Here is a 13,308-nt window from a genome sequence, read left to right as displayed (position 1 = left end):
CCCCTCAAGAATTGAACTCACCACCCTGGGTTTAGCAGGCCAATGCTCAAACCACTGAGCTCTCCCTCCCCCTCCTGTATAACAGGCTCTCATCTAGCACCCTCAGCTAAAGGAGCCCAGAGAAAGCAGCCAAACTCCAGCCACACACCACTTGCTGCCTCGGCCTATTTCTGGCTTTTCCCACAGCCCCTCTCCCTTGCTCTGCAGAGTTCTTGCCCATTCTCCATCAGAGCACTGCCTCCCCTGGTCTTCTCCCTAGAAATCCATTCCTACCAAGCCACTAACACTCAGGGCTTTTTCCCTGGACTCTCTTCCCCTATGCTAGGGCCTCAGCTCCAGTCTACCCCCAAGGCCAGCCACCTATGGGTTAGCATCCTCTGAGGCCCAGCTACAACCCTCTCCCCTTAGGGCCAGCCCCAGGTGGTAACCTCCCTCCAACTGAGCATGTGCTGCCTTTTGTGCAAACCCTCTTGCTCTCAGCTGGGCCCAGTCATGAATCAGAACCACCTGGTCCTCAGGCAGTTAGGAGCAGCTAGAGGGGGACTGACGCCCCTGTAGGGTGAGCCAGGTGGTGACAATGAGCTAATAGCCTGTGCAAACGTGGCAATCATACGAGGCAGAGCTCAATCTTCCCTGTAGAATGTACATCCCGGGCCCTAACTGATCAGCAGGCAACCGCATGGGAGAACGTAGGTCTGCTGCTCTTGAGCTAATGATTTCACATTGGACTGCTCCAGACTTCAGCTTGGTAGTTCAGAGAGGTTCGGCCCTGGCGGTGGGGGGTTGATTCAGTCTTTTACAGAGAGGAGCTCTTAGCCAAATGCCAAGATTTCAATGGGCTCAGTGTGGATTTCTGAAGGGGTGGCTGTGAAGTTTTGGTTAAGCCCCATCTCTGCATTGAACTGTTGTTCTACTAGGTCATTGCTTTGTGCTGGGTAACACTGTGGGCTGCGACAGTGCCATGATCTGCGTTCACTAGAAAGGTGAATGATGCCACTTAAATTATAGGGCCAGATTCTGCCAGTTTATGGTGAGTAGTAACTTTGCAATGGGACTTCCCCTGCAGGAAGGGACCATTCAGCTTGAGTAATAATGGCACAATCTGAACCTTAGTGTATTAATTTTTTTTTAAACAGGGCTCTGGCAAAGTGTGTGTATATATGTATAGTATATAACTAACTTTTGGGTTTGTGAGCTGTGGGGGGAGTAGTTTCCTGCAGCACAATGTTAATTAGCTTTCACGTGAGTGTTTTCCACATTAGCTCTAATTGATGCTGAGAGTCTTCTGTAAAGTTACTGGACCTGATTCTGCCCTTGCATGAGCCTGTGTAAATCGGGACTGAGCTCAGTGGAGCTGCAGCTGGGTAACATTGGCCTTGGAGAGCTGCGAATCACTGACTGTCACTGGCTTCCTCAAGTCTTAGCACCTTTCCTTGGTCAGTGAAAGTGCTTCTTTAGCCTGGAAGACCAAAGGGGTGCAAATGCTAAAGATTTTTCTGGCAAATGAGATTAGTAACCAAATAGGCAAATGTGTTCGAAGCTGCGGTTTGGGGAGCCCATTGTGGGCTGTTTGGGGGATTTGCAAAGCTAGTTTCCAAGTCTTTTCTTCCCCTCATTGAAACCCATATGCTTTTGTCCCCAAGGGAAGTGTGGGCTGTGCATTAGAAGCTGGGCTGGCATAAGTGGGTACCGATCTGGGGCTGTATAGATTTATTAGCATTTTGCTTTCCTCACCTCGTCTTTGCACAGTCTGTCTGTGGTTCTCACTATGCCCTGCTCACCTTCCCCCTGGATTTTTACTCTTCTCTGCACAGCTCCCTCTTCCACAGTGTCTCTCAGCCACAACCCCCACAATCTGAGTCCTCCACCACCTTTTGAACCCACAACATGAGCTTTAGTTAATCTTGAACCATTGCGTGCTGAGTAAGCAGAGCCTTCAGATGATTGTAATCTAGTTCCCCCTACAGCGGAGCATCGCTCATGTCAGTCTCTTGAAATCACACATAGATCCCTGAAAAACATCTCGGCTCTTTTTGGATCTGGTTTAAGAACACGGCTGGTCCCAGCGCACAGGCAGACCCTCTATGTACTGGCATCCGAGTGCTGAGTTAATAGGGGATGATCAGCAGCTGGGGTAAATTGTCATAGCCCTGTTGACTTTAAATGGAGCTAGGATCCCTCTGGTGTCTGGTTTTTTAAAGGGTTGGAGATGTGGGGAGACTGAATAGATACAGAGTCACCTTTTTCCAGTGAAAAACCCCAGCATTGTTTTATGAGCGGAAGGTTCAGCTAATGAGCTCAGCACGTCTGCACTACACTCAACACCCATCACTTGTGGCCAGCTGAATAAGTGGGGTGGCAGTGTCCTGGGGCAGGAGATCGGAGCAACCCGCTGAGTCACAGCTGTGAACGGTGAAAGTCAGTGTCCCCCCGACTCTGCCATGGAGCTGCCAGAGCTCACATTATGTCCTTTGCGTCCCTCAGCACAAGGTAATATAAGACACCGTCTGCCCCGTCTGCAAGATCCTGGGCTCTTTGTTCCTAATGAACGTGCTTTATATATACTGGGAAGAAGCAGAATTAATGTATCTGTGACTAGCTTTGATGTTAAACTGGAGGCAACCCCCACGTTCAATGACATTTCAATAACATTTGTACTTAGAGGGAGAATAAAGGAGTTTTATACAAACGCTTGAGGGCTGAGCTGAAATCTTTCTGAGTGGTTCTTTGTTGCGAATTTATTGCTGTGCCGCATGTGGGTATACTGCCGGCATCTGCACCATAGCAAGAAATAGAACTGTGGCAAAGAGATTAGAACAGCAGCGCCCTCTCCTGGTAAAGGCCCTGTCCTTGCTGCTCTGCTCACCATGTAATTCCTAGCATAGGAGTTACCAGTGTAATTCCAGTTTCAATTCACAAGGCGGGTGAGGGAGTATCTTTTGTTGGACTAACGTCTCTTGGAGAAAGAGAGAGAAGCTTTCATGCTAAACAGAGCTCTGCTTCAGGTCTGCAACCGACTGGAGTCTTTGCAGTGCCTGATCTTACCTAAACGTTTAGAAAAGGCCTTTTTCCTGGAATCGCATCACTTCTGAACAGGGCACGTCCCTATTTAAGAGCATATCAGTCACAAGGCTGAGCTAGCGCTGTCTGGCATTGACTCACTTAGCAACACTCCCATGCAACAGGTCAATGACAATTAACAACAAATTTATTAAATAGAAACTAGGCAAAAGGCACAATGAATTGCATTATTCAAGTATTTGCATAGGTGCAGAGACAGCATTGTTGTAAACAATACATGGACCGAAGAGAAAGTGACACGTAGTTTGTATATGTTCTCCCAAATAATTTTTTTTTTAAATCACATTTTAGTTTCCTCCCCCCCTTCATTCACTCAGCTCACACACGCGGAAATGTAACGTGATTTACTGAGCGGTCCCTTTTGGAGACTTTACAATATCCCAGAACTGCAGGGTTCCCTTCAGGCTTCAGGGCATGTTGTTTTCTGAGCGTTGTGTTCCCTGGCTCTATTCCCCCACCCATTGAAATCAGTGGAAAGTATCCTAAGGATTTCAGTGGGCCCGGATCAGAACCAGAGGCTGTAGCTGAGGTGTCGCTGTCTGAAGGAGTTAATAAGGGTGTGTGTGGTTTTAATATGATGTTGAGCTGTGTTGAAAATGTGCATCATGTGCTGATAGGGACTGAGGCCTAACTGCATGATGCATCCTTTCCCCCCACCCTGTGTCCATCTAGTCTGTAAGCTCTTTGGGGCAGGGACTGTCTACCACTCCTTGCACGGTGGGGGCTCATTCTGGGCTGGGACCTTGGCACTGCCATAACAAACACGTATCAGAGGGGGAGCCGTGTTAGTCTGGATCTGTAAAAGCAGCAAAGAGTCCTGTGGCACCTTACAGACTAACAGACGTTTTGGAGCATGAGCTTTCGTGGGTGAATACCCACTTCGTCAGATGCATGACATTCACCCACGAAAGCTCATGCTCCAAAACGTCTGTTAGTCTATAAGGTGCCACAAGACTCTTTGCTGATAATAAACACGATTCATAACAATAAACAGAGTGGTGAAAAGCCAGCTAAGGTGGCTGTCACAATCACTGGAAGATAAAAAACCCTCTGAGAAATAACTGGCTGCTGGTGCAATGCCCTTCTTATCACCCGTCTTGCAGGGTCTTTGCAAGGAAACTATCCAATTAAAGAAGGGCCTACAAAAACACTTCAATTTTGGCAAACTGCAAATGGCTGCTTTGCATGGAAGCACTGATGCCAGTGGACAGTAATCAGGAGCAGGTGTGGAGAAAAGCATGTCCAGGGTAGCGAGAGTCTCTTACAGCCCCGTTTGGGGGGCATTATTGGTTGGTTTTTAAGGAGTATGAAAATCTTGGCAGAGGGTCCAAACAACCATTGCAGCGAGTAGACGGCTGGATGGTAACAAAGTGCCCGTCTACTTATAGAAATGCTAATGTTGGAAAAAATGGCTCGGTCCATCTTTAGATGCCAGCCAAAGCTAATGTGAATGTTCAGAGGTATTTCTTCATGGTCAGGTAGCAATAATGGAATCACAGCCCAGAACAGGTTTTTGCAGCAAATCGTAGGGTTTCTTACATGGTGCAGCCTGGACTATTTGGTTTGAAGACTTCTATTCATAGCAAGTCGGCCATGACAGCTTCTGTCTCTCTAGCTCCAGAATTGCTGATGTTCACACATGAAGTAATTTCAAGGAAAATGGAAAAATTGCTGGGGGAACAAAATGTTCCAAATCTAAAATCTTGAGATAAAATGTGTGGGAACCCAAATCAGATAAAAAAAACAAAAAATTCACAACGTTAAGGCCCTAGGATTAGGACCTTCAGTTTAAAGTGCACATGGACAACTGCCTCCACCAGGCCCATTTAGAGGAGAGTTTGGCTTCAATCAGCTGTCCAGCAAAAGCACCATGTGTCATATAAATCTTCCATTGCTCTCCCAACGGGGAAGCTTTAAAGTGACGTTTCTTGTTAGTCTGGTGACCAGGTACCCAGTGTTGCTCTGTATTGCTCACCACAGAATGGAGGCTGATGGGCTATATACAGACAGTGTACTGGTCTGGTCAGCTGGGGTACCACATTATGGCACGAAGGTGCCACCACCCCCATTTGACTGTTCACCCTGTATTTTCTTTAGAGAGTATTTCTGTAGTACCTAGTCTAAGTCCAACGACACTGATAAGGGCACGTAAACCAAGCTGGAAATGCCACTAGATCTTACACTTACATCAACAAGACAAGACAGAGGAATCAAGCAGTTAACGCAATACAACCGACTGGCCATGATGGAAAGGGTCTTGCTAGGGATGGTCTGGTTGGGAGGAAGTTCCAGCCCAAATTCATCAGCAAGCCCAGGTTACTTCAGCATGGCATATTTTCCACTGTTTCCTTCCCCGCTGCTGGCCAGTCGGTCAATGCCCAGGGAGACAGAACGGACTGAAGACTTTGATAGCTATGTAGCAGTGACACCCCCACAGCTGTAGCTGCTCTGGACAGACCGAGGGAAGCAGAGTGGCTTGATCCTTAGAGCACCGCCTGTCAAGTCCAGCAGCTGACAAGTTCAGATCACTGAGCACCGGAGCACTAACTTACTGATGAAATATAGAGTGTAGGTAAAGCCATGTTTGTCCCAGGATATTAGAGACACAAGGTGGTTGAGGTCACCTTTTTTTAAAATATGGAGCATTCTCTCTCCCCAGCCCCCCCTCTTCTGCATTATAAATTGCACAATAATATGTCACTGTCATTTTAATCAAGTAACTCCTGTATTGCAGGAAGCCCAAGGCACAGTGGGCCAGATTCAGCCTTGGCGTATACTGATGCAATTTCCATTGGTGTCACCAGGTGTTGCATCTGCCTACACTAGGACCGTGATTTAGTTGGGGATTGGTCCTGCTTTGAGCAGGGTGTTGGACTAGATACCTCCTCATGTCCCTTCCAACCTTGATATTCTATGATTCCATGATAGCGACATCCATTTGTGCAGGGCCGGATGTGGCCCAGTGAGGCAGGTGGGAAACATGGGGCCAGGGGAGAGGAGATCAAGCTCTGTACATGACCTGTGTATCTGCTTCCTGGTGACAAAGACATCCAGTTCCTTGTGAGACCCCAAGTCGATATGGAAAGAATCCCTGTTTGGCTGGATGATCCCTGTTTGGCAGGACAGAGTGCCTGGCCATCATTTTTTCAAGGCGTTCACTCCTCCGGCTAGCTTCACTGTTGAATTCTGGTGTGCAGAGTTACAATGAAAAAAAAAGACACTGAAATAAGTAATTGTGAAAAAGAAAAAGCTTCCCACTTGTTCCCATTCAGCTTACAGCACAGAGTGGCAGGCCAGGCTGTCTCAGTCCAGCTGACTGATGGAAGAAACGTATGGGAACCCTGGCAGCGTCATGCCAGGTCAGACCTGTATCCCGCCTCTGGCAGGGCCCGTACCAGACTTTTCACAGGAAGGCTCAAGAATCCCCATAATGGACACTTCTAGAGTAACCCACCCCTAGGGAAAGTTTCTTCCTAACCCCAGGCAGTTAGAGGCTGGTCTCAGACTTTATATTTAAGGTTCCATTTATAAGCTTGAGTCAATGATTAATAGACACTATAAGCACATTACATAGGTGAGTAATGTATTCTAAGCAAGAAACAAAGAATTTTGAATTCAGATTCAGAAAAGGCATCTGTATGGACAAGCCTATAGGGTCCCCAACCTCAGGGCATAAGAAATGTTTGCAGCCAACTGCATATGACGTAAACCTTTCCTTGCAGTTTACATACATGAGTAATGTGTATAAGTTAGTCACTGGACAGTGGTGTAGCTGGTTATAAGCCATGGTCTCAAACAATCTCTAAAAATTGATTAACCATTTGTTAACACCTATTAATCATTTATCAACTCTTTATCAATGGAACCCTAATATAAAAAGTGACAAGATTGGAATTTTCTCCGAAGCAGGAAAGTTTATATCCCTTATCATTTATTTTTGTCCAATCTAATATAATGGTGTCTGTTTTCAGTAGTCATATACATATCTAATTCTTTAAGAATCCTGTGGCAATGAGTTCCACAGGCAATGTGTTGTGTTAAAGCAGGTTTACTCTGATCAGGTCCAAATTGGTTGCCTTTCAGTTTCATTGGATGGCCCCCTTGTTCTGAATTTATGCAAAAGGGTAAATAGGAGTGCCTGAATTACTTTTTCTATAGCCTTCATTATTTTGTACACACCTACGTCATGTCCTGTCTTATCCTTCTCCTTTCAAAATATCTCCTCAGAGGCCGTTCTGAATAATCTTTTACGTCACCCATCCCTGGACCCCAGAACGGAACCCAGGTTTCTGGATGAGGGCCTGCCATCAATTTATAATTATACACTGCCATCGTAATATTGTCAGTATTTTTTTCTAGCCCATTCCTAACATATCCAACATGGCTGCCGCTGTACAATGAGCAGAAGTTTACTCTGAGCTGTCCACAGTGACAAATCAAGTCTTTTCCTTGAGCGATAAAGAGCTTATTTAAAAATCAGCCTGGTGTCTGAGTAGCTAGAATTCTTCCTTCCCGTGTGTATTGTCCTGTATTTAGCAACCATTAATTTCATCTGCCATCATGCTGGCCAGTGAGTTGGCTTCGAAATTCCTCAGCGCCTCACTAGTCTTGACCAACGTAAATAATTGTCTGTCATCGGCATCTTTTGCCACCTAGGTCGCTGCTCGTGCCCTTCTCTAGACCATTAATTAACGTAGAGATTTAATCTCTGGAAAATGCTATGGGAACTACAGAACTGCTGTGGACTATAACCCAGTCACAGGATTGCCTATATTCAGCAATTCCCACGCCTGATTTTTTGTTTCTATTAAAGACTATTTTGAAACAGCCACTGTCATAGAATCATAAAATATCAGGGTTGGAAGGGACCTCAGGATGTATCTAGTCCAACCCCCTGCTCAAAGCAGGACCAACCCCAACTAAATCATCCCAGCCAGGGCTTTGTCCCTGTCTGACCAAAAAAAAAAACAGTTCAGTGCCACACCACCTCCTGGTGAAAAAGTTTTCCATATCCACCCTAACCCCCCCCTCCCCCACTGCAACTTGAGACCATTGCACCTGAGTCACGCTGCCATTGGCACCAATGAGAGCAATCTTGTCGGTGACTGTTTTTTGCTGGTCTGCTCTCTTTGGGATGAGGAGGATGATCCATTTAATCGTTCAACTCAACAAATACGTAGTGAGAAATGAACTAAAATCAGTGCCACCAACCCTAGAACAACAAACAGGTGCGTGCAGCCCAGCACTCATAAGTAACCCAGCCACAATAAACCAGCGAAGGAAAATATCTTGGTGATAAAACCTTCTTGTTTCCTTTAACCGTCCTGCACTAGTGGTGTTTGTATTTTAATAGCCAGGTGATTTTATATCTCTGAAACAGCTGTGCTTTGTGGTGGCGAGAGCATGCTGCTGTCCTCTGCTGTATTCTGTAAGCAAGCCCTACCTCTGCCAGTGGTGGGTGTCGTCCTGGGTGCCTTCCAGCAGCAGGTGGCGGTAACGTTGTGGTGCTAATCGTTGGCACAGTTCTGGGTCCAGTAGGGACGGGGTTAGCCGGCAAAGCTTTCTGTGGTGGGCGGGGTCTAGCAGTATCCTAAGCAAGAAACAAAGAGCTTTGAATTCACATTCTGGAATGGCGCCTCTCTGGCCAAGCCTATGGGGTCCCCAACCTCAGAGCATAAGAAAGGTTTGGAGCCAATGGCTCATGACTTAACCCTTTCCTTGCCGTTTCCATGGATGACTGCAGTTACTGAGAGCCTAGAATCCCATGTAGTGCATCAGCACAAGCCCACTGCCGGCCCTGACTCAGGCCATTGGCACACATGGCAGCACCCTGGCCCTCTCAAGAGCAGGCATTTGCCAGCTGCAGATTAGGAGCTCTGCAAAGAGCACGGAAGGTGGTTTCGCCCACCCTGCCCTGCACCCAGTTTTTCTCCTTCCTCATTACAAAGCCCAGAAAGTCACTAGTTAAAAGGTCCTGAGCGTCTGCTTGATTTCCTGGCTCGTATTGATTGCCAGAGCTGTTACTGAAAGGCCCTTAAGGGGGCTTTCAAATCCGACACCCACCTGATGCCTCTTTAGCCGTAACGTATAACTGGCAACCAGTCCATGTCTTGGAGGTGTCTGCTTTAGCCCCCAAGGAGAATATCAAGCATTGCTCCAAAAAGGAAACAACTCCATATGGGGGGCGAAGGCCAATGACAGAACTAACCTGTCACCTCTGGAGACCTGTACTCAGATCTGCCTTAGATCACAACGGAGGGGGACTAGCTGGCTCAGGGGATGGGCAATGGGAGATGGAGTTGTCCATCTCTAGGTCACAGGCTTGGATCTGGTCCAGGTGGCTTCTGATGGTTGTTACAATATGACGGCTCTTTGGTGACGGGCGTGAAATGGGCTGGTGGGCTCAGCTCAGCCCAGTAACTATTGGACAATGGTCCACCTCACAGCACGCCCCCCATGCTGGTGGTCTCAGCATAGAGGCTGAGGGCTGAATGGACATGGGGAGAGGAAGGGTGTCTCCCTTGGGATCAGAGAGGGAGCACAAGTGGCTGCTGCCCATGACTAGTGCACTTCTGCCTCCAGAGCTTTCAATTCACATGATTTCCTGAGCTCTGATTTGGATTGGAAAGTCTCAGCCCAGTACTTAAACTCAGAGACTTTAAGGTCAGAAGGGACCATCATGACCATCTAGTCTGACCTCCTGCACAATGCAGGCCACCACACCTCACCCACCTGCTCCTGTAACAGGACCCCATAACCCCTGGCTGAGTTACTGACATCCTCGACTCATGGTTTAAAGACTAGAACTTACAGAGAATCCACCATTTATACTAGTTTAAACCTGCAAGTGACCCATGGGATACTCTCAGCGTTATATTTTCTAGTCTCATAACCACATTCAGTGCAAAATAAATGACTCTTGGGAGCAGTCCCCAGAGGACCTGCTCACATGGCACTGCTCAGATGCTGTGTGCAGCCATTGTGCTGCAGGTGCTGATGTAATACACAAGTCTGCCTTTACAGTTTGGAGGGCACCCCAAAATACCCCATGTTCATCTGAACCTCGATGGTTCCCATCAGCTAATGCTTGGAGATTTATCACCACTAACTCACGAGTCCTGCTCTTGTGTTCAAGGGGGAATTTCGAACTCCTTCAGTGCAGTCTATCAACACCTGTGTCCAGAGAGTCCTTGTAGGTACACAAGTGCTCACATGCTGTGGATCCTTAGGAAAGACACTGACACAGAGAAATGCAGTGAAACTAGTCATTGTCCATATATCTTCTAATCTCTGTGGCCCTCACCCAATCAAATGATAGGGGACCTTTCTTCTTGAAACCTCCGCAGAAGCGTTCCTCTGCTGTAGGTCTGACTGATACAACCTCAGCGGCATCGCATAGCTGGTTGTCACAAAGAAGAAACATGTGTCTGGAGGAAACTTGTCAACAAGCAGCCAGGAGGGATATTTTCTCATTATTGATCAGAGGCCGCTTCCTGCTTTTGTTTGCATTCTTTCCTGTGAATAGCCTAATTGCAGAATTGTCCATAGGAACAATGGAGCTAGAAACAAAGCCCATTTACTGAAATCCTGTGTTATTGGGTGTTTTGTTCTCATTTCTCCTCTACACCCTTTGGAGACGCTATCTGAAGCCAAATTCCTGCTGCCTCCTGTGTTGCAGCTCTCTTGCTGGCATGCATCTTTGGAAGGTTTTCCTGTGTTTCTGGCCCTAAGCTAGTAAAAGGGCTTTCAAGGAATTGCGGGTGGTTTAAAGAGGGTTGTATGCTGACTCGAATGAAATTTAGCAATTTAGCAATTACACGCTGCATAAGGCCTGATAGACATGGAACAACCTAACGTACAATCCAAGTGTGGCCAATCTGCAGCCACACACTGCAGCCTGAGGATGCGCCTCCAGGGAATGCTCCTGGAGGTGGCCAGATTGAGATGGACTATTGCATGATGGGGCCTAGCACTGATTGCTAATTGCATGCTGGGGGTTGTCGTCTCCATAGGCTATAAAGCTATAAAAGTCAAGCGTGACTGCAGTCTGCTTCTTTAATACAAAATGGGTGTGGCCCGTAGGCTCCTGGCAAATTGTCAGCAGGTACGTTTACACAGCAAAGACAAACCAGCAGCTGGCCCATGTCAGCTGATTTGGACTCATGGGACTCTGGCTGCGGAGCTGCTGTGTAGACCTCCGAGCTTGGGATGGAGCCTGGGCTCTGGGACCCTGCGAGGCCGGAGGGTCTCAGACCTCAGGCTGCAGCCCGAGCCCTGAGGCATGGACCAGCTGCGGCGTAGACATACCCAGTGTGACCTCAGTTACACAAAGACTTGATGCCCCTGCTGAAGGAAATACTATTGCCTGATACTGGCTAACAGTCTCCTTTGCACCCAGCTGGACTGGCAGCAGAGGCATCAGGAGAACTGACAGAGCTGAATGAAGAATCATCATTGAAAAAGCACACCCGGGGGGGGAACATTCCCAACTGCAGTATGAGGCAGCAGGAGCACATGTGCTAACCTCTCCACTGGGAACAAATAGAACTGTCCTACAGGAAGAGGTAATGCAAAGGAAGTCATTCATCTGCATCTCATCTCAAGAGATGTGAGTGAAACCTAACGTAAAGCACAAGAGACCTGAGTCCCTGGTGGTTCCATACCACAAACTCCTGTGCCCAGTTCAGCACAGCTCTCAGTCTGTGCTCAGGAGAGGCCCACATCAGAGAGAGCACAGGTAGGGGAAATGCATCGTTTGAGCTGCATTAGGGAAGGTTAGCCACTGATCTCTGCCCCATGCCCGGCGCTAATGACCATCATAACTCTAACGTTGCCATGAGCAGTTAGACTCCAGTACGTTGGCTCGGAGCTGGTGGCATGTTCCGACCACAGTAAAGGACAAACAGATCTGTGGCACATTGTAATGTGATTCCTTTACCTGTGGGACTAGGCGTTTTGGAGCAGGGGGTGCTGGCCTTGTTGGAGGAATTCGTCTTGCAGTGTCCTTCGGAATCCCATCTAGCCGATATACCGGACCAGGGGATTTCCTGGTGTCGTTGCTGTGGACGGCTGGGAAAGCAGGTGGTTGCTGTATATTAATTTTGAGATCTGGGGCTGGTTCGGGGTGATGCACAGCAGGTTTCGATGGGATTTCTGGGGTGCTGGTAGCCTGCATACAAGTCACACAAACACCAGGCATTATTTCCACATCAGACATGCTGCCTTCTCTACTCATTGTCGCACCTCTCTGCCTCTTCCATGAGGTCTTCCAGCAATACAGCAAGGAGTGCTGACTACAGACTCAAACTGACCCAGTGACTCTGTCTTCAGCCAAGTATATCTAGCAAATGTTGATCATTCTGGATCCTTTTGCCTGTGACACAGTCTACACCAGGAAGTTTACAAGTGTCAGCAGCAGGTGCACTGAATAGTGTAGAAAACAATTTGGCTCTGATTTTCAAAGGAGCCCAAAGGAGTGAGTCTAGGGTTGCCAACTTTTCACTCACACAAAACCGAACACCCTTACCCTGCCCCTCCTCCGAGGCCTCACCCCCTCTCCAAGGCCCAACCCCTGCTCACTCCACCCCCCACCATAACTTGCTCTCCCCACCCTCATTTTCACTGGGCTGGCTCAGGGGGCTGGGGTGCAGGAGGAGGTGAGGGCTCCAGCTGGGGGTGCGGACTCTGGGGTGGGGCCAGGGATGAAGGGTTTGGGTGCAGGAGGGGTCTCCGGGCTCAGGGCTGGAGCTGAGGGGTTTGGAGTATAGGAGGGGGCTCCAGGAGGAGGTACGGGCTCTAGGCTGGGGGTGCAGGTTCTGGGGTGGGGCCAGGGATGAGGGGGTTGGGGTGCAGGAGGGGTGGAGCTGAGGGGTTTGGAGTATAGGAGGGGGCTCCGGGAGGAGGTACGGGCTCTAGGCTGGGGGTGCGGGTTCTGGGGTGGGGCCAGGGATGAGGGGTTCAGTGTGCATGAGGGGGCCCTGGGCTGAGGCAGAGGGTTGGAGTGCAGGGGGGTGGGGGCTCCGGCTGGAGATGGGGCCAGGGATGAGGGATTTGGGGTACAGTAGGGTGCTCCGGGCTGGGACGAGGAGTTTGGAGTGCAGGAAGGGGCTCTGGGCTGGAGCTGGGGTGCAGGAGGTGTGAGGGCTCTGGCTGGGGGTGCAGACTCTGGGGCGAGGAACCTTTTTTCTGTCACAGGCCACTGACCCACAGAAAAAAAATCAAACACGG

General features: G+C 48.5%; 1 protein-coding gene across 4 annotated transcripts in view; it reads right to left on the bottom strand.

Moving 5' to 3' along the window:
- Positions 1–4,181: 4,181 nt before the first annotated feature.
- The window catches only part of ADAM19 (ADAM metallopeptidase domain 19), a 54,279-nt gene continuing 45,152 nt past the window's right edge, over positions 4,182–13,308 (bottom strand). For all 4 annotated transcript variants that reach the window (XM_039484988.1, XM_039484989.1, XM_039484987.1 and 1 more), the window contains 3 exons: positions 12,020–12,250; positions 8,525–8,671; positions 4,182–6,267 (listed from right to left, as the gene is read on the bottom strand). In XM_039484988.1, the coding sequence (XP_039340922.1) occupies positions 6,220–6,267; positions 8,525–8,671; positions 12,020–12,250 (426 nt within the window). In that variant the 3' untranslated portion in view covers positions 4,182–6,219. The remainder of the gene's footprint in view (positions 6,268–8,524; positions 8,672–12,019; positions 12,251–13,308) is intronic.

This window comes from Mauremys reevesii, linkage group 8, assembly GCF_016161935.1.
Source record: "Mauremys reevesii isolate NIE-2019 linkage group 8, ASM1616193v1, whole genome shotgun sequence".
Taxonomy (NCBI): domain Eukaryota; kingdom Metazoa; phylum Chordata; order Testudines; family Geoemydidae; genus Mauremys; species Mauremys reevesii.
Note: the sequence above shows the minus strand (reverse complement) of the source record. Positions and strands in the feature narration are given on the sequence as shown.